General features: G+C 41.5%; 1 protein-coding gene and 2 long non-coding RNA genes across 3 annotated transcripts in view; all 3 read left to right on the top strand.

Annotated features, from left to right (window-relative positions):
• Nucleotides 1-3,761, top strand: part of coro7 (coronin 7) — a 77,314-nt gene extending 73,553 nt beyond the window's left edge. Inside the window, exons 26-28 of the mRNA XM_062532951.1 lie at nt 719-810; nt 2,478-2,564; nt 2,778-3,761. Of these exons, the coding sequence (XP_062388935.1) occupies nt 719-810; nt 2,478-2,564; nt 2,778-2,786 (188 nt within the window). The 3' untranslated portion in view covers nt 2,787-3,761. The remainder of the gene's footprint in view (nt 1-718; nt 811-2,477; nt 2,565-2,777) is intronic.
• Nucleotides 3,762-9,383: 5,622 nt separating this feature from the next.
• Nucleotides 9,384-11,429, top strand: LOC134076246 (uncharacterized). Its single transcript, XR_009938575.1, has 3 exons — nt 9,384-9,492; nt 10,465-10,512; nt 11,072-11,429. It is a non-coding gene; the product is annotated as an uncharacterized LOC134076246 (long non-coding RNA).
• Nucleotides 11,430-14,787: 3,358 nt separating this feature from the next.
• On the top strand, nt 14,788-19,675 carry LOC134077372 (uncharacterized). Its single transcript, XR_009938684.1, has 5 exons — nt 14,788-15,426; nt 16,638-16,729; nt 16,957-17,200; nt 17,421-17,528; nt 19,540-19,675. It is a non-coding gene; the product is annotated as an uncharacterized LOC134077372 (long non-coding RNA).
• Nucleotides 19,676-21,332: the final 1,657 nt, after the last annotated feature.

The following is a 21,332-nucleotide window of genomic DNA, read 5'->3' as shown; positions in this document are numbered from 1 at the left end:
TCTAGATATGTGGTCTATGGCAGAGACGTTGTAATGCTAGCGTTATTACAGCTAACTTTGGAGAGTTACTATACTAAGAAATGTACTGATAAAACTTACCAATCTAACACATTCATTCTGTTGGGGAATCTGCTGCACTTCATCTTCGTCAGAACCTTCTTCTGACTCGGTTTATACATGTACGGCTGTATTCCTTATTTAAATCCATTGTTGATAGCTTTATCAAAGACTTTGGCTTTATTTACCAGCAGTAAACGTAGTTTCACTTTGTTCTAGCTTCAGACCGGTGGATTGAGCCAATCAACTTTCAGGACATTTCGGCCAATAGACCAATCAGCACGCATCTCATTTGAATATTCATGAACTTGCTGAGTGGGCGGGAAAAACAAACTGTTTCATTGCAAGGCTTATTTATGACCTTGTATTAGGCGATCTAGCAGTGCTCCTGGGGCGTTTTCAGCCCCACAAATTTACATATGACATTATTTAGGCTCAAAGATCAATTTGTAATGGTCAAAAAATGCATTCTATGACTCCTTTAACGTTGTGGACAGACAGTGCACACCTGACATTTAAACTCACATTTAAACAAGACATTTAAAGTGAATAGTGTTACAACAGATTGGACTGCCATGGTTGATTACAGACAAACGGAAGTTGAAAAGTAGTAATCTTTACATGTCCATTTGTAAACCCGTGTGTGTGGCTGTGTGTTTAGTGAGTGAAGCACCAAAAGAAGCTCCTGTGCGCAAATACTTGCCCTCTTCAGTTTACCTGGAAGAGAAAACTGATGAGCAGAAAAAAGATGAGGTCAGTAAGTGTATGTGTGTGTATGTGTGTGTGTGTGTGTGTGTGTGTTTGTGTTAGAAAATAATATGATTTATTATAATATGACTTTCCCCATGTAGCCTATGCAGATTACATTACTTTTTTGTCTTCCACGATGGTGTTTTATGATTGACCATGTCAGACTAGGCGATCATAGAAACATAAATTCTTGCTGTGTCTTGGTTGAGAGATTGGCCACATTACAAGATCATGTAGCCTATTGTAGTGGCTAGTAGTGGCGTGTCATCATACTACGGGAGTTGTTGGAGATTCCTCAGAAATTCTAACACGCTAGACTTTGGTCGTGGAACATCGCAGATCGTTAAATATGTCACAATACAAGACGCATTCCTCCTATGGGGTCTTTCCCAACTTTTCATAATTAAATTCATAAATAAATTTCTCGGCTATGATAAAATTGTGTAATCTGCACAGGCCATTAGTTACCTTCTTTATGTAAGGGATAATCAACGACGCGCCGTGCGTTTTATAGGAAAATAATGCACGTTCGAAGTTGTAATAAGGTCCCGACGCCGCAGGCGGACTAACACTTCGATAAGTGCATTATTTTCCTGTAAGTGCATTATTTTCCTATAAAACGGCGTGGAGTTGATTATCTTGCTTATACCACTGCTTCTATCATTTTCGTTTATATTGCCGCTGTCTTAGATACAACATTGCTGTTTTTAGCGTTACATTCACATTGGCGAATTAATATTCAAGTGTGATAAGCCCAAAAAAAGGAACTACTTCATAGCCGTGCGTATTATGTAAGGGATAACGGCCGACGAGGTGACCGGTTCGATGGAAATAATGGCTAGGTGGAGGTCTAGAACTCCGGCGACGTGCGAAGCACGGAGACGGAGTTACCTCCGCCGTGCCATTATTTCCATCGAACCGGTCGACCTCGAAGGCCGTTATCCCGCTTATCTCCCGTTTGCATTCATAACCTGTATATTTAGAACATCGTTTTATTCCACCGTTGCGTCCGTTAACATCGCTAAAACTGTCTTGACTGTGGGACTACTTTCCGCCACATATCAACTTTCTACTTGCAGGACAAAACTGCCGTTACTAGTTCTAAATGGATAGTTGCTATGGCCAAAAGCCAGTCGTTAGTTCTAAATGGCTAGTTGCTACGGCCAAAAGCCAGTCGTTAGTTCTATCTCTGCCGTTGTCAAGGGGGCATTTCCCAGGATTCTGATTAACTTTAACTTTGAAAGATCGCTACTTTTATAGCCTACATGGCATCCAACTAGCTACAATCCACCTCCGTCATATGCTACAATGTTAGTATGGTTCTGCACGTCTGTATTTCAGCTTGGATGCAACGTGACAGTTCATTTAAACTTAGCAACGAGTTTGGCGAATTAATATTCAAGTGTGATACGGGAACTACTTCAGAGGTAGCAGGTTATACGAAGTTAATGGCCACCCCATCAGCCAATCAGAGAAGAGAATTCCATTGTTGAGGGAGATAACGAAAAATAATCCTTCGCACGTCACCGGAGTTCTAGACCTCCACCTAGCCATTATTTCCATCGAACCGGTCGTTATCCCTTACATAAGGCATGTTCCAAATAGCGCATCACAAGAGGAAATTTGACCAAGCAGTGGTACAGTAAAGTGTTGTATTTGTTTGTTTGTAGTTGCTCAGTGCCATGGTGGCAAAGCTTGGGAACTTGGATGACCCACTGCCACAAGAATCTTTTGAGGGTGTAGATGAGGATGAATGGGTAAGAATCATCCTTTGTTGTTTTTGTCTCTCTCTTTCTCTCTCTCAAACACACACATCCAAATATTTTTATTTTGAAGTTAAAATTAGGCAAGTTTCAGTCATTCTGTCATCAACTTTTAAGAAATGTGTTCTTTGCATATTAACTTCTCTCTCTCTCTCTCTCTGTGTTTGCGTGTCTATGTGTCTGCATGTCTTTGTGTGTGGTATGAAGGATGATTAGGACTGACATCTGGACCAGCTTCTGTCAGTTTTCCGATTCGCCATGTCAGAGTGCCAATCAACAGGAATATGCCCTATTCACAAACACACTCACAAAATTCAGTTTTAACAGATACACTCCTGTTATGGTTATGGTTTCTTTTGTCTATTGCTGTTAATATTTCCTCCTCCTTGCACTCTGATGCTGCCTGTCTTATAACCCATCGAGGGTATGGAATTTCTCCACCAGTCTTAATTAGATAAGATGCTGTAGGATACCATGCAGCACACATATACAGTATCTACACACTCTTTCACACTCTTTCACACATAGGCTACTCTCTTCCTTCCCAGTCACACACAACACACACAAGCCCATGCAAAGTGGCTTCTTGTAATGTTGTGTGTATGAAGATGGCCATGAAACTGTTTGACTGTTAAACATTTGTGATGGTGGGTTAAATAGTGGTGCTTGCTTCCCCTTCAGTGTATGCCCAGATTCTTATTCTGGGCCATTGTCTTTCCTTGCACTGATCCTAAGACACTTATTAGATGTAGATTGTGGATTAACTTTAGGCTATAACTGGAAAGTTACTGTACTGTATGCCAGTCTGTTCTTAGTGTTTTGCTCAGTACATTCCATGTTTTTTTTCCATTTCTTGAATTATTTTCAGTGTCTGTTGCTAATGACAATGTCACCCATTTTTGACAACAATGGATAATGTTTTCTTATGACCGTTTTGTATACAATCTTGTGCAGTATAGTTTAGTCGGGTAAACTGAGTCTTCTGTTGCCTTTGGTGACCAAGTTTAGATTACTTGCCATATTACTACACATCACTGAGCTTGTTCACTTTCCATCACTTTTTGATGAGAAGAGATGAGAATGAAATGAAAAGAAATAAACGTGTTTTGAAAAAAATGCATTTTGATCAACACTGTAAAAAGTCTTGATGGAATGTTGCCTTGCAGTAAAAATGTCATGTATTTTGACCAAAAAAAAGCTTCTGAGTCTGATACTTTCTGTAGGATTCAGGCAGTTTACTAGCCTGGGTGCACCCATGCTACCCTGGGCACAATTTCATTCACACTTCAGGCCTTTTTCCACCGAAAACGAACCTGGTGTTGAGAAAACGTTTGTCTAGGAGCGCTTCTTGGACTCAGAAAAAGTTTGTTTGAGGTGCTCTTTGGAAGGGAAAAAACAGTTGGAAAAACCAGAGGAACTCCAAGGCACTCTCATGTAACAAAAGTTAAAAAGCCTTTATTGTAGCGGCTCGGTCACATTAAACCTTTTAAAAAACTCCAACGCGTTTCGGCCATGTAGCCTTCATCAGGGAGTCAAACATTTCTCACAGGTAAGGAGAGGTTCTTAACATCTAAATTCTCCAATCAGAAAGCTACACCTTGCAGATGTGTTAGTCAGGTGACAAGTGTAAGTATACCAAACATCCAGCAGGTGTCATCCTTACTAAACAGTGAGATATAAACATCGTACATACAACACGCTGAATATCATACATACATAATGTCCATATGGTACAAATATAAACACAGTAAACAGGTTTAAAGAAAACACTACTGAGAGCAGAACCTGTGTTGAACTGGTGCCGTTCGAAAGTCTTTGAACCGTGGTGCTATTTAGTGAACCAGCCTGCATTTACACCAGTTCTGAACCGAACCAAGGATGCGTCATCAGCAATGGGTGGTGCACGCAAAAGCAAAAGTTAATGAGATGCATAAACGGGAGAATGATATGACCAGTTGTCCCATAAAAACGGCAGAAATTAGCGGTTTAAAAAGCGAGTCAACGTCTGCAGTGTAATGCCAGTTGAATGGTTTTGTTTACTCATGGCAACAGTTCATATGGACGGAAAACTCATGCTTTTAGGCTTTTCCCCACTGAATGGCACAATGACACGCCCACTCCGGTTCGCAAGAAAAAACAAGTATTTTGTTGGTTCGACTTCCGAACCAAGGTGCCACGTTCCGAACCGGCTTTTGTTTGGTGGAAACACGACGAACGGTTCAAATGTTGGTTCGCGAACGGGAACGGAGCCGGTTCTCTGTCGGTGGAAAGGGGCCTTTCTAGACTTAAAGGAATAGTTCGGAATTTTGGACATAGGACCTCATTTCCAACTTTGCCGAGGTGATATAAGTCGGTGGAGACCGTTTTTATCGCGTTTAACCCCTTCCTTCAGTTGCAGCGTTCCCCTTTGCTACGGCTTGTTCTGAGCTAACGCATTTCAACGGTAACATCCAAAACAGTCTTACCCTTAGCCTACTCACTCCACAGCGCAACCGAGACAAGTAAATTAATATATATTATATATATATTATATATACATGTCCGTGTTGATAGAATAATTTTAGAAATAAAACTAACCTTGCAACTCAATGATTTATTACATTTTGAGAGACTAGTTTCTCAATATCAATCCGCCACTGCCATACAGGGAACAAAGAAGGCTATTGCAATGCAATGCAAGGTTTGCATTGTTCTATCAACACTAGGCATGTGCATCGATAGTCTGACGTTAAAATGTATTTGTTTCGGGTGTTCTGTGTGGAGTGTTTTCAGTGGCAGGCTGGATGTTACCGTTGACTTGCGTTATCTTGGCACCAGATAAATTAAACCACTTGTCAAATGATGATTTAATATCCCTCTTTTTAGGCAACTTTAGCATGGTATCAAATATATGTTCTCCCCACTGTATGTGCATGCTCACTAACCCCCAACCCCTCCCCTAAACATCTTGTTGGTGTTTGGCTGAAATATGGTTTGTTATGTTTTGGTACACATCCTGTGCCCTAGTGTTTGTTTGACGTTTTACAGCCCCTGTGTCGTCTCCAGAGACCGGATTTTTTCACAATGTATTCAGGGAGCAGGCAGCAACCTGATCAAAGGGAGATGGCTATGATTTGAAACAAAAATAAAAACCATGCAAGATCTCATAGTGCACCTTTAAAGGAACACTTCACCATTTTCTCATATTAAACTACGTTATTACCCTAATTAAAGGGATAATCCGGAGTGAACTGCACTTTAGATCAATTTTTCGGACTATTGGGAGTACATACGTTGAGTTGACACTAAAATCATGTCATTCGGATGTATTTTGAGAAAGTTCGAGCTCACCGTTTTTAGCCAAAACTCGTTAGCCTGGAAGTGACTCAGGCATGTCCTTTCGCCGCTACAAAACTCTATTTTTATACCTCTTCTACTGTTCCAAACAACACTACACTTACGTGGTAGTGAGTAGAGGGTCCCTAAAGCCAAACCGAAGTATCCCCACGTCTTTATGTGGTCGGATAGAGAGTCCAGAATGAATTTAATCGAGTCCGTACCTTTCCGGAAATGTTAATAAAGTGTTGTTATAGCGTTGCTAGCTGCAGCAGAGACATTTCCGGAAAGGTACTGACTCGATTAAATTTATTTTGGAAATGTAGTCGCTGACTGTTAAAACAGACCAAAATCGTACAATGTAAGCCAGCCCATAAGCTGTGTGTCATCTGCAAAGCAGTGATGCGAGAAGCCGTGCAACTAATAATTTTCTGTTCTTCGGTTTTAAACGAGCACCAACATTAAGAGACAAATTAGTGCAGTCATCTGACTGTTCAGAAGAAAGAACACTGGTTACAGAAACTGAAAGGAAATCGCAGGTGTGGGAATTGCAATCATTGTGGAAATGTAGTAAAATCAACTACCTTTTTGGATGTTTTTTCTAACACAAGCTTTACTGTTAATGCCTTTGCCAATTGTAACACTACCTTTGTAGTCTACAGACTGGAGTGTGAATGTGGCTGTTTCTAAATCGGCGAAAAGACGGTTGAAGGACAGAGTGGCGGAACAGAAGAATGCCATAAGGACAACAAATCTAGCTTATCCCATGGCGGTCCACTACCAACAGGCAGGCCACCCCTCTGCTTCCTCCCTCAAAGTGATGGTGATAGAAGTTGTCTCCAAACCCCCGAGAGGTGGAGACCATCTTAGGACCCTTTTCCAAAAGGAAACCTTTTGGATTAGTAGACTCAAGGCAACTTCTTTCCCCGGCCTTAATGAGGAGTGTGACTTTTCCCCTTTTCTTTGATATATGGACATTTATCTGTGCTGTGTTATTATTTTTACTATTAGTATTATTATTTGGTCATTCCCAGCAAACAATTAACGTTCTGCTAACTTTCACTAACGTTAGCTTTTGGTTCCCCTATGGTTCGTTTTTCAGCAACCTACTAATAACGTTTAGAGAACGTTATCTCCAGGTTGTCAAAACAAATAACGTTCCCCTAACGTTTTTACAACTAAAGAAAAAAACGTTATATTCTGGTTGAATCCCAGCAAGCAAATAACGTTAGCCGCTGGTTCTCCTGTGGTTAGTTTATCAGTAACCTTCTAATACCCTGGAGAGAACGTTAGCTCCAGGTTATCAAAGTTTCCCGAACGTTATTACAACTAAAGAAAAAAACGTTATATTCTGGTTGCATTTCTCTTTTCACACAACGTTGCTACTTAGTTGTTTTTAGGTATCTTATTTGTATAACCATATCGGTATTCTCTGGTTATGTACGTGGGGTTGATTGATGAAAATCGCCCCAGAGTTTCTATGAGTTTCCAATTGAACACGGCCAGCAGCCACACTGCAAAGTCGGAATAATTTGTTGCAAAATCGACATATAGCCCTATTCTATTCTTCCCCCCTCTGTTGGATTGATATTCGGCCGACCAAGCCAGCCCGTCAGTTAAAGCAGAGACACTTATATATGAGGAGACACTGCACTGGAAAAATCGCCCATTGAAAAGCATGGGGTAACTTCGTAACGCGAAAGATGGCGGTTGTTTACACCGGTTGGCTATGGTTTGCACGTCCCGCCTCTTCCAGTGCCGTTGCTCCAATCATTTGACCGATCCTTGGCGGTCACGCTTTTTGAAAGCTGCGTCGTGAAGAACAGAGCATGCGCAGTCCAAAATTACCAGTAAGAAAAAGGCTTTTAAAGCGTTAATTTGATACAAAACCACCAAACCTTTTCAGCGATTTTAGTCAGATTTTCATCGCGATTTCAAACATGTGATTTTTATGTCTCTTACACCTCGGAACACGGACATCCAGCTCTCTCCCCATTCATTTAGATAGAGCCTGGTCTTGTTCCGGTCAAAGTCGCTGCCCGACCCCATGGCCAATATGGCTGCCGAGTGACGTGACTTGCTTTAAAAAGACTTTGGTTAAAGGGACCAGCGCGAGAAGCTAGGTTGAGAAACTTTCATCTCCGTGAGTTCTGGGGTGTTGGTGTTTTAGCAGACTCAACCTCGCTAACTTTAAGACATTTGGATAACACAGAGATAAAGTTACTCACGTAGGCTGGCTGTATGGTATCGATCACATTCTTCACATCGTTCTCCATGCACTTGTTCCATTAAGTCCAACAGGCTTTTAAAAAACACTGTACAGGGTAAACCGGGTGGAAGAGCTAGCTAGCCATAGTCCCAGGCAGGCACACAACGATTTCATGCTAACTAATCTGACGAATAGTTTTGGATTAATCCATAATCGATTAAAATGCATTCATGTTTTTAAAGCTTTATTTGTTATGAAAATATGATGATGAGGACTCCAATTAATTATTTCTCAAACGTTGAGACTGCATCTTAAACAGCACAATGTTCCCGGGGGAGAATTGTTTTATATTAACACGTAGTCCAAGCCTATGTTACTGTGCTGTTCACTCAGCCTATCCCACAATTCCCAGTCCCAATTTAAAACAAAATAAACCAAAATCCATCATAATTCTGAACCGAGGACTTTTAATGGCATATACGATGCAATAAAAACAGCCAGTTTTGAATGTTGAAACAGTGTGTTAGGCTAGCGCCTGCTCTGCTTATGTTTTGATCTGACTAATCGTTTATTATAGGAAAAGACACCGTAGACAAGAAAGTATTAGACCTAACCGCATTTAAATACTTAGCTGACACATTGAAATATTAACGGGTCGTATTCGTCGCAGTTCAGCAAGCAGCTAATGGTAAGTGAAGATACATATGCTAGTCATTGCCTTAGCCGTTCGTTCTCCCAGGTTACAGATAGACTGCCGTCGCAGACGGCGAGTGTGCAGCGAGCCATGCAAGGATGTCACGATAATTCTAGCCTACATATTTTTTCCCCCTTTACACTTTGTTGCTGGGAGGTTAGGGGAACGTTAATGCAACCAAATATAGTAAAGTTCCCTAAAGGGTAGGAGAACGTTCTGCTAACCAAAATAAACAACCAGAAAAAAACGTAGTATTTTCGTCAAGAAAACTTTCCTGGGGAACCTTGTGGCAACTTTCGCAACTTTCAGGCAACGTTTTCCTAACCAGGAAAAAAACGTTCTAAAAACGTTCTCCTAACCAGAAATTGTTAGCTGGGTTATTATCTAAACCTCCTGTCCTATTTTTCTTTTTTCTCTTTTTTCTTTCTCTTTAATGAATTGTTTCTGTTAAATTTTTTGTTAACTAATGATTTTGAACGACTTGCTAAGTCACATGGTGTGTGACAATAGGCGCGTTCAAGATGGCTGCGCCAGAGCGGTAGATATAACAGAGTGGCGACACTCCCATAGACATCCATAGGAAACAATGGCGGACGTTTTTTCAGGCTACTTCCGCGTTATGGAGAGCTCAACAGTTCTTAACAGTGACATTCGCGGAGTTTGCCTCATTCACTTCCATTGGTGTCTGCCTAACTTTGTCAGCGGTAAGTAAACGAAAGCACGACCTTTTTTGAAATTGTTATATATTTCCTATATCAACTGTACCAGTATGTACTCGTAGTGTTATTCGAGTTGTTTGTGCTGCTCGTTTAACTGTTATTTTTGTATCTAGTTATGACCGAAATTTCAGAGCATAACGTTACGTTAGCCTACCAAGCTAACCTTAGACGTGGAGGCAGGCTAGCTTAAATGTAATGTTCCTATGTCAATAAGGAATGTCAGACATATCACACTTGGTTACGCTACTGTAGTAGAGCAACGTTAGATAATATATGGGGTTATCAAGGAGTTTGTATGACATTTATAATCCTATTTGCTGAACCTGATGGCGTTAGCTAATGTTAGCTAGTCAGCTCACGCACATTCGAAATGCAATGAAGGGGGAACAGTAACGTGATCTTAATGCATGCAATGGCATCAGATGTGCTCGTTATCAACGAGTTTGTGATTAAGTTGTTCTTCAGATGAACAGTGGAACTAATTAATGGGATGACATTTCATTTAGACCTGATCTAGCTTGTTAGCTTGCTAGATGGAATGTTTCATGGCACTATGAAGTGAACCTGAAGCTAAACTTGTGATCAGAGAGCATGATATGAACTCGGGTAGGCTACATCTCTTCACAACAGAAATTTCAATTATGAACTTCAGGCCAGGAGAGCTGAAGCAAAAACTGTACTACTATACTCTCCTGCCGTGTGTCACTTGCCTAACTGTCCAGTCCTGCCCCTAGTGCCACTACTGTTCCAACTCGGGAGTCGGGACAGTGGCACGAGACTAGAGCTTGGGATAGGGGCGCGTGTACAGTGCAGTACTTATTTTTGTCTCAACTGCTGTTGGATGTCAGGTTGCAGTCAATATTATTCTACATTGAATGTACATTTCTGAGGTCTATATCACCACAGCAGGTCAATGTATTTGATGGAATAATTTTGATTGCAATGACTATCTTGCAGATGCTGAAAGTGATGTGACAAGACATTGTCTTCAATTAAGTGGTCCTTGTAAGTAGGCTATAATTTTCTTTCTTTTTTTTTTAACCTTGTATGGATAACTGAAAAGTGTAGGTTAATGATGCTTTAAGGGTAGAATTAGGTCCATCCATAGAATAAGAACAATGTTTGCAATGATGTAGCCTAGTCTAGTTAGCTGTAGTGGGTATACTGTAATCAATCCCAATTGTTGTCTGTAGCCTACAGCATGCTGGCATTCCTCACAAAGTCAGTTACTGATTACCCTCAGTATTGTTCTTATTACAATAAGAAAAGTCTCCTTGTGTTGATGAATGCAATGGCTAAAAGTGCAGTGATTTCTTATAGCCTGTCAGCTTTTTATTCTCAAAATAACCATGAAAGATATTGTTGGGAATCATTGGTGTTATAAAAGTTATAAGGTGTGGCACCCCCAACCAACCTTGAAGGGGTCAGCTGTGTAAAACTCTTGCTGGCCTTTTGCTTTTGTTTATGCTAATACCTTGATGTGGCATCTGTGAATGTATTGTACCAAGTATACACTGACTTTTACCTGCTCTCTCCATTTTCCACTGTGCCTGTTCTTGCCTAGGACCAAGGATGCAGAGGACAAGACGGGTGTGTAGTATTGACTGAAATTATCAGAGAAGGTCATTTTTTATGGTTTAGGTCCAAACGAAGGGACCCTTCCAACCTCAGCATCTCCAACACCTCCTGTCACACCTCCAGCCAAATGTGATGCATCTTCCTCAGTTAACCTTCTTGTACTGTAGGTGTGCATGTCCAGCATCCTTTGCACATTAATGTCTTTAGTTGTACACACGGTACGGTTGTTCAGATTTGGGAATCTGAAATGTTTTTCAGAATGTCTTTGAAAATATAAATGGGTGTTAACCCTCCTGTTTATATTGCAGTCTCACCATATCTCCCTTAAGCCTTTTCTGTGTGTATTCCTGTTCTTGATGTTGTTAAAACATAGCCTACTTGTTCCACACATTGAAAATGTAATAAACAAATGTATTGAAAACTCAAAATGTATCAGTCATCCTTTTTATGCTGTTCTAAGTGCTTTCTTGAAACAGATGATTGCGTATTGAGTTACAATGTTATCGAAACAGTGGGTGTCCTGAACGAACTGTTGAACAAACTTAACTTTAACATTTTGGCTGTTATTTATCGTTCTTTGTTAATGTATTTTCATATGTTTATGGCTTAATCTGAAAATATTACTAAGGCTGTGTGGTGGCCATATTTAGGCTATTCCTTAAAATAAACAAATTAACTGATTGACTGCATTGATCTAACTTTTAACGTATAACCTGTTACTGGTTGCCATATATTATAGAGTTCATGGCTTACTCCTAAAATTGTGAAGGCTGTGGGTGTGTAGGCCTATATAGTGGCCACCTTCATCTCATCAAAATAACTGGAGAGGATCACTGAACATCTCAAATACCCACGGTAACATTGGATACAAAATACTACATACATTTCAACGATGTAAGTTTATTATGCATGACGACAAACAGGCAAATCACGGAACCAGGAATGGAGCTGATGCCGAGAGGTAGGCTAAATGGCAGTGTCAGCTACCACAGAATAGACTATTTCAGAACGATGTTTGCAGAGCAAACTTGCGATATGTCATGGGCACTAATGTAAACATGCTAACCAACGTTATAGCACTTCAAATTGAACTCGTTTGGAATGTTTCGATGTTTCTCGTGATCATTGCTGTCTATCCCATAGAAATAACATGGCAGCGCCAGGGCTGGTTAGAACTGTTGTAGCGTACATGAACCACGTGACGGCGCGGCGGCGACTTCAAAGAGTGTCGCAACTCTCTCTATCTATAGGCGCGTTCAAGTTGGCTGCGCAGCACAAAAACTGCGCAGCACAAGATGCACGTGGTTAAAAATCTGTCCACGATGGTCTAGATGGGCGTGTTTTCGACTCGGCAGTCGGTATCACATGGCCTCAACTTATCGCGGGAGCAAGGCGTGGCCAGGCGGCTGCTCCGCAAAAGAGCAGCCGGTCTGGAGGTACTGCGGAGAGCAGCGGAGCCTAGACCCTGCCTTCATGACGTCAGGTCTTTGCCCTAATTGGCTTTTACATCCCTGACGTGTGTGCAGGTGTTTAGATGCCTCCCCATATCCACAAGAGTCCGTGCGGGTCCGTGCCTCGTGATTCGTCACATGGTCAAGTCTAGCCAAGTCTACACTACGGGAAGTAGAGAGTGTACAACTTCATAGCAGCGTTTGCATCCCCGCCCCTGCTGCCACCGGCAGCTCTCGTTGCTGCAAAAGGTCATTTGGAGTTGAACTTGAACACGGCTTATGCTGCCCTACAAAGCAAGAAGGCAGTAACTGCGTTTTTGATCAATTTTTTTTTATTATAATTTTCATGACATTCAACTTGTTATTTTTGGTAAATATCAATATTAATAAGTTAATGTAATGTAACAAAACCTCCACATGTACAATAATTCACCTACAACTACTTAGGCTGGACAGCAGGATAACTTTAAGGTCATTTTTTCAGTTTTTTTCAGTTGTCAGTTACTGCCTTTTTGCTTTGTAGGGCAGTATGGCTCTGGGCTGCGCAGCACAAAAACTGCGCAGCACAAGATGCACGTGGTTAAAAATCTGTCCACGATGGTCTAGATGGGTGTGTTTTCAACTCGGCAGTCGGTATCACATGGCCTCAACTTATCGCGGGAGCAAGGCGTGGCCAGGCAGCTGCTTCGCAGCGGAGCAGCAGCTTTAGAGGTACTGCGGAGCGCAGCGGAGCCTAGACCCTGCCTTCATGACGTCAGGTCTTTGCCCTAATTGGCTTTTACATCCCTGACGTATGTGCAGGTGTTTAGATACCTCCTCATATCCACAAGGCTCCGTGCGGGTCCGTGCCTCGTGATTCGTCACATGGTCAAGTCTAGACTACGGGAAGTAGAGAGTGTACAACTTCATAGCAGCGTTTGTATCATGGAGGTATTATAAGAACTGGAGAAAGTGAACAAGTCCCGCCCCCATTCATTTCAATGGGAATGCTAGGCTAGTGAAAAGTGCCAAAATTGAACGTTTTTTTCAGGCGTCAACATGGCGTTTCAAGGGGCTTGTTTCCGGTGCCGTTTTACTTAGCCAATTAAGTGCCAGGTTACCGATTGACGTAAGGTACAGAAGGAGAGCTCGTGCCCACACTAAGCTCGTGCATGAGCTGAGAGTGGATCAGCCACCAATCAGCATGAGTAAAACGCAGGTAAAACGGCACCGGACATGATGTATTTCTGGAAAATGGCGACGAGGAAGTGCTTTGCTAATCGGCAAAGCTAATCAGTCAAATCCTGACCCCCTGGTTTGTATCCCCTCAGCTCTCGCTGCTGCAAGAGGTCATTTGGAGTTGAACTTGAACACGCCTATAATGTGAAGGCTCCACCCACTGGAGCACCTATGGGTGTCCATTTTAAACTCTGTTCCACTTCCTTTATCTATGCCCTGATGAAGGCCAATATGGCCGTAACGCGTAGGCCCATGTGCTTTTAAATACCCTTGCCATGAATCATTAAAGGCTTTTATATTTCTAAAAATCTCGGAGTGCCTCTGCTAACCCTTTTTTTCCAACGAATAATTGGACACAGAGAGGTGGTATAAATAGCAAAGAGAGGTGGCCAGAGCACCGAGCCCTGCGGTGAGATATCGAGGACAACTGTCCAATCCATGACGCGTTAAATGAGTGCCCTGTGAGGTAGGATTCAAACCAGGAGCGCAGAGCCTGAGATGCCCATGTTTGAGAGTATAGACCAGGCATCACCAAATGGCGGACCGCGGTCCGGGCCCGGACCCAGTGACGGTGCTGTCCGGACCCGTTGAAATTGGCGGCTGCAGAAACTTTACAGATCCCATTGTCAGCTTCAACAACAAGATTCAAGAACATCTGAACTATTAGCAGAGGATACTAGAACGCAGTATGCAAAGGTCTATTTTTATTTTCTTAAAGATCCACTTTTATTTTATTCAAAAGATTCGGAATGTTTTACATTAGGCATAGGCTGCTTGAAATAGGCCCTAAGTTCAGGCTGCTCAAAGTTATTTTGCACTTTATATTTATTCTATTCAGAATAAATTCAGTGTCTGTTGTCTGTCTTTCTTGAAATGTCCCAGATAGCAAGGTGACATTGGGCGCGGTTACATGCACATGAATACTCCGATTTCAATTGGAGTATTTAATTACTCTGATTAAAAAATGTCATGTAACTGGAATACTTCGATTGAAATCAGAATTGGTCAAATACGATCAGACGACCTCCCCCCCAGCACACGACGTCATTTCAACGTTGATATTTGGGCTAAATCCCGTCGGTCCGTCATGGCCCTGATTTCAACCAAAATTAGACGTAGAATAATGGTCTTGTTTTGGCCGGCCCATTTTGGTCTAAGGAAAGACGTCTTTAGCACGTCCTTTTTCAGACCACATATCAACTAATTAAATCCTGATGTAAATTATCAGTTATAGTCTACCTAGGACTACATTATCGTTCCTGTCGACCATCTTTCCCCCCCGGGGATTGCCCAAATCCGCCGCGAACTCTACGGGCGCCCGGCGCCGCCATCTTGGCTGCCGTTAACTGCGTGTGTGACTTTTGTTTGTTTACTCATGGCAACAGTTGATATGGACGGACAACTCTGTTTTTAGCCTTCTCCCCTCTGAAAAAAAAATCAGAGGAAAAATTCAGATGGAAAAAAATCAGTCATTGAAATAATGAGTAATTAAAATTCTGATAAAAAAAAAATCACATAAATGTTCACGTAAAGGAGACAGGAGTGAACTCTGCGCATGTACAAGAGGAACGGAGGCGGGAAGCCGTAGCCGAGCCCATTTCGAACTTTGCTTGAAACACACAGTCAGTTGAAGCCGTTGAAGAACAGCGTGAAGATGGAACCTGCTACTGAGGTAAGTGAGTTTATGCCTATGATTTAGGAAGTAGAAATGTAACATTTTGATCGAGAGTCAGTTTTGCCAAAACGAGACGAATGCTCTGAACACCATCAACAGTGCTATCAGAGATGATTATGCGGACAGCGGAGTAATCGAGGATCTGTATGTTACCATGCTAACTTAACCTGTCCTGGGCTAGTTTTACTTGAGTGGAGAAATTCTTCTGTGTTAATTCACTCTACCGCTGATAATGTAGTCGGACTTGAAACCCGTTTGTAATTGCTGTTAGGTCCCGTTATCTCTATGAAAGGAAAGTGTTTTCTGTCTGATCTATTCAACACAATTTAGGGCCGTTTGTGGTAACGTAGGAAGTTAGGAACCTGATTGCAACACGCATTATTTCGTGGACCTGCTTAGAACGTTCACAAAGGTAGCGCGAAAATTTGAATTTTTTTCGCGGCTAAATCTACCCGTCCCGAAGAGTCCTTTGTAACCATGGATATCTCTCCACCGTCCTGCTAGATACACTAGACTAGAGTAGACAAGCAGCGCGCTGTTATCCACTTCATTTTTGTTGTAGCATTTTGGTAGCAACAACTTGTACTTGTTGCCAACAGGACTATTTTAAATACCAGAATCGCTATTAGGCCCACTCTCCATTTATTGTTTATGGTTCATAGCAAGCAGTCATCATTACCAGACGTGGAGAACCTGTTGACCAGTTGTGCAGCATGTTAATAGTGTTATTGTTGTTATTATTATTATTATTATTATTATGAATAATAATGATAGTAATATCTATCTATTTATTGACTGTCATTTGGCACAGAGTAGTAACAGAGTGGTCAACATTGTCGAGGCTCAGATGCCCAGGTTGTGCAATATGTTGGTATTTTAAAGTGAAAGGTAGGGGAAACTAGTTGTGTGTTTATGTGATTGTATTGTAGCGCCGAAGCTATGTACCTCCTTGTTGGACTATCCCCTGTGGTCCCTTGTGTCCCCTGGTTTCCTGGTCTGTGTGTGTGTCTCCCTCTTCCTCCTGTGTTATAGACTGTGTCAATAAGTTCTGATGGGTTTGTGCTTAATGATTATTTTTGGAAATTGGTTATGTAAGAAGTGACACTTCCAGCGTGTTTTTACTAGACGCTGCTTTTGAGGTCTGGGATTCCTGTCATTTTTCTGTGTAACTTGCTTTTTCTAAAGCCTTTGCTCATTTGTCTTCTCAGCACATCAACTCTTAAGTGTGTCCCTGGAAGATCTACCATCAACTTCCAGAACTGCAACTGCTAGTACTGTCAGATGGTGAATGCTACTCAGGGTAAAAAAAAAAACTTTACGTAAAACCATTTTCATCTATTATTTCAAGTTCTGTCTCAAAATGTGTTTGAAGCCATTATTCTAAGCTAAAGTAACTGCTGGATGACTTTGAAGAATCTGAACAGTGTACGGTTCACTATGTACTGAATTTTATTATTTCTAAGTGTTGTAGCAAGCAAAGTTGTTTTATTCTAACTTTGCTTTTTTGTCTTTTTTTTTTTGAAACAGCAAACACCATTGTTACACCACTTTGAAGGAGAGCCTGGTCATTTGGTCCCCTCAGCTTCTCCCTTTCTCAGTGATATGTTCATTGTGGCTGGGATAATTGTGGGGCACTCTTTCCTTCATGGAGGACCCTGCTTGTCTGGACTCTGTGATGTGGTTGTCCATACTGCTTCGTGGGAGCCCAGACACGGCTACAGTAAACCTGGAGGACTGTGCAGACCTGGACATTAGAGAAACAATCAGGCTTGTATGTTTACATAGAAAATACTAATGTTTGATGTTATGTTGTGTTTTTATTTTGTTTTGTTGTTGTTTGTGTGTTGCCCCCAAAAGACTGTGGGTCTTTGATTTTATAATGATTTTAGAAAAACTGAGGAGTCAACTGGTGGACCCACTATTATGATTCTATAAACTTTTAACACACTGTCTAACCATTATGTATCTCTTTCATGCTCTCCATCTTCAAGCTGGAGGTGGAATCAAACCTATCAGCTGAAGAAATGGGAAGGGTACAGAACGTGGCCTCTTCCTGGGACCTCCCTCCGCTAACCACAACCAACAGGGCCCTTAATGCTGTGAGTGAAATACATTTATATTTCCCTATGCTTTAGTGTGCTATACATTTTCCTTTCCCCCCCGCATTTGGTAATTTAGTCAATCAGCAGACGCTTCTATCCAAAACAACCTAAAACTACACTTTGGAGGTGTGTTTTTTTTATGTCGGTCTGGTTTGACTTGATGTAGCCGTTTTAAGACGACTGCAGACGTGATTATTTCTGAGATTCTGATAAGTTTTCAACCATGACGTATGCACAATAAATTCCAGTTTTGAAAATATATCAGAATCTCAGAAATAATCACGTCGTGACGCCTTCTAAATGCGGCCGCGCTGTCAGCTGTTCATTCACGACAGCGGAAGAGAAAAGTACCTGTTAGCATGCTAAATTCGACATCCAAACGTAACGAGGAGACTCGCGCGAGCTAAACTGCTATTAATTCTGCTTAACATGCTGCGCAAATGTGTTCAAAACGGCTGCTGTACGGTCCTAAAATGTACACCGTACTGCTGCATTCAAGTTAACTCTGCTAACGTCTCACAACGTAGCCTACATTAGGGAGACTAAAGGCTGGCTTACATTGCACCATTTTGGTCTGTTTTAACAGTCGGCGACTACATTTCCAAAATCGGGCGGAAATCTTGAGAGTTGTGCTAGAATCGCAGCGCGCTCCCGTCATCTAAATCGTTTAGTGTAAGGTGCCAATCTTAGCGGTTTTAAGTCCGTCGGAGGCAGTCTTTCTCTAGTTTTGCCGTTACGACAATATCAAACATGTTTGATATTATCGGAAGTCTTTTCAGTCGTGGCTCATGCAAATAGTGACGTGAACATTAAAAACCAATAGTAACCTCTCGCGAACACGAAAACGGAAGGGGCAAAATAGGCGACAGCTGTTAGCCTGTATGATTACTTGTTATTTCATTTCTTATAATTTATTAGTCGGCTATTCTACGTGACAGAACAACTGTATGTCTGTTAGTGATGTCACACTATCAAACAATGCTGCAGAAACGCGAAAGAAATACTTTGATATGAGTAGCCTATCATGTGAGTTCCTGTTGATGATGACGTATAGCCTAGTGCACGATGGAAATAATTTGAAGGAATCTAGCAGCAGTCTTGTAAATAGTGACCACAGTCTTTGCAAAATCCTAATCTGAGACTGGCTTGTGACTAGTCTGTGACTAAAAACTCAATGAATTGTCTTTAGATGTGAGAGGGTCTGAGACTGTAGTCTTTCAAAAATCTTTTCCAAATCTTTGCAAAGTCTGGCAATGTAAGGTAGGCTTAAACTAAGTTATGCATTCGAGCTGTATCTCCAAGCGTTAGAATAGTGTCAACGAAGAGACTCTTGTGTGGGGGCGGATCTGTGGGGGAAATCAATGTGAATTGGAATTGTACATTGTAATTGATAACACCTGCGTGTTCAGGGCTGCCCGCGGTGAAGCCAGAGAGGGTTAGGAGACGCTAGCTAAGGCCGGGGATGTAGGAGTGAGGACTGATTGTCGCTTCCCAGTCAGGGGGTTTTCCTCGTAAGCTGCTGTGGAGGCAGCGTTGGATCGGGTACTTCACCGGCCAGCGGGCCGGTCAGCGGTTGAGACCACACAAGAGTCTCTTCGTTACACTATTCTAACGCTTAGAGATACGGCTCGAATGCATAACTTAGTTTAGTCTCCCTAATGGGGGCTACGTTGTGAGACGTTAGCAAAAGTTCACTTGAATGCCGCCGTTTTGAACACATTTGCGCCGCATGTTAAGCAGAATTAATAGCAGTTTAGCTCGCCGTATGTGGCAACAACAATCCTTCAACAATCGTTAATGTTTTGTTAAATGCACATGCAGAGGCAGTGGTTTCATTCGGGCAAAGAAAAAGCTGCGTGCGCGCAGCTCAATGAAAGTGATTCAATTGATAACATGATTTAAAAATAATTTCAATCGTACAACATAGAACATTATTTTGTGGCGGCCCGCCACAGATTACTCAATGTATGGGAAACACTGTTAATGAAAATGTTTCCTGTCATTTCAGCTGCGGTGAAAAATGGAGCAACAAGGCTGACCGTGACATCGGGAGAGCTGAGGCAGATCATCTTAAACATGATGCACCTGGACGGTCCGGTGGCGGAGACTTCAAGAATTAAATAAAATTACAATGAAATGGATAACGTTTGTTTGACTGTTTGTTTACGCCTAGCTTGCTATTGTAATGTAGGCCTATTAGATTATGTATTTATCATCTAGATGGTTAAGTTGGTAAATGAAAATGCTTAATGCACATTTTAAAAGCCTATAATATGATAATATAGGCTTATTTTAACAGCAATAGTATGGGTAATGGTAAAGTTAGTAAGTGCTTAATGCACATTATTTAAAAGCCTATAATAGGATAATATAGGCTTATAAATTAATATATAACAGCAAAATTCTGGTTGAAAATAGGTCCATGGCAGCACCTAAACAAGACGTGGTTTCAACCAAATTTAAACGTTGAAAAGGCGTCTTTCCATAGACGTCTTTTCAACGACCATGAAAAGACGTCATCTAACCTTTCACTTTTAAACCAAACTGGGCCGTTGTTTCGACGACTTGACAAGACGTCTTTTCAACGACTTTTCAACGTGATTTTGCTGGGGGAGATTATTCTCTTTCGATCCGAACGAATGTGTCATGTAACAGAATACTCCGATTTAAACCGGAGTATTCTATTCTGGTTCGTGTATGTTTCGTTCATTTGATAGGCAAAAAAAAGACTTGTTATTTCATTATTTATTTATGAATGCGATACGAAGAAGCAAATAACGCTTTGTTTTACAGATTTTTGTGGTCAGATCAAAAGTAAAACATCTAAAAACGGACTCAGGAAATTATTTATGACTTCCATTGCCAGCTGCTTCTGGCAGACTAGTCCGAATATAACTTTACCATAGCCTACACAATTTAACCTAAAGACTATGGTTAGCCTAGGCTATTTAAACGTCCCCTCAGTCTAATTTGAATTGTTTGCTCTGCTTGTGAATGAAGTTGTGGTCCACTTTTCGCTAAAATAGCCTAGCCTATACAGTATTTCACATGTCTTTCGTCCGAGAGGTTGTAGTGTAGTGATCATGGCACAGATATAAAATGCAGCCTGAAAACCGTGTAAACGCCTGCGTGAGCAACCCGAGCATGCGAAAACGTACAATGCAAAAAGGTGTTGCCTAAATGTAGCCTAAATTATCAGCTTAAGAGGTATTGTGGGGATATCTATTAGATCATCGTTTTACCCTATTCACCTGCAATGAAACTCTCCATAGGCTTATTATGGAGACTTACTGCCTTAGGTAGCCTACTGACAGTCAAATGTGAGGCTCTGGCTCAAGGACTAGTGGCGATCAGTTCTATCATTTGTCCACCAGTGAGTGGCAGTAGCCTACAGCGCCTGTCAAGTTTGAAGACCTCTAAAGCTAGCAGTAGCAAAGAAAGTTTTCGCGTTTGTGACAGTTGCGGTTGTTTTGTTTTTTTTGAGTCGTCGCAGTCAAGTGAATGATAGAAGACTAAATATAGACTCAGTATGCCTAATGGCAGATGTAGATATAATGTAGTTTATTTTTATATAGGCTATTCAGGGACCAAACAACGGAATTATTGTAAGATCATTTCTGCTGAGAGTCTGCACACAAAACATCTACCGTTAGCTGACTGCCTACTACAAGCTTGCTACTAGGCTACGTGATTGGAAATAGCTGTTTTGCATATGTGGTAGGTTCATGGGTTTACTTTTTTGTTTCTTTACTTCAGCCCGCCGTGGCAATTTGTGGAATATCGGTACAGTTATATTTGTTG

This window comes from Sardina pilchardus, chromosome 3 (assembly GCF_963854185.1).
Source record: "Sardina pilchardus chromosome 3, fSarPil1.1, whole genome shotgun sequence".
NCBI lineage: Eukaryota > Metazoa > Chordata > Actinopteri > Clupeiformes > Clupeidae > Sardina > Sardina pilchardus.
The sequence above is the reverse complement of the archived record's forward strand: the minus strand, read 5'-3'. Positions and strand labels throughout refer to the sequence as shown.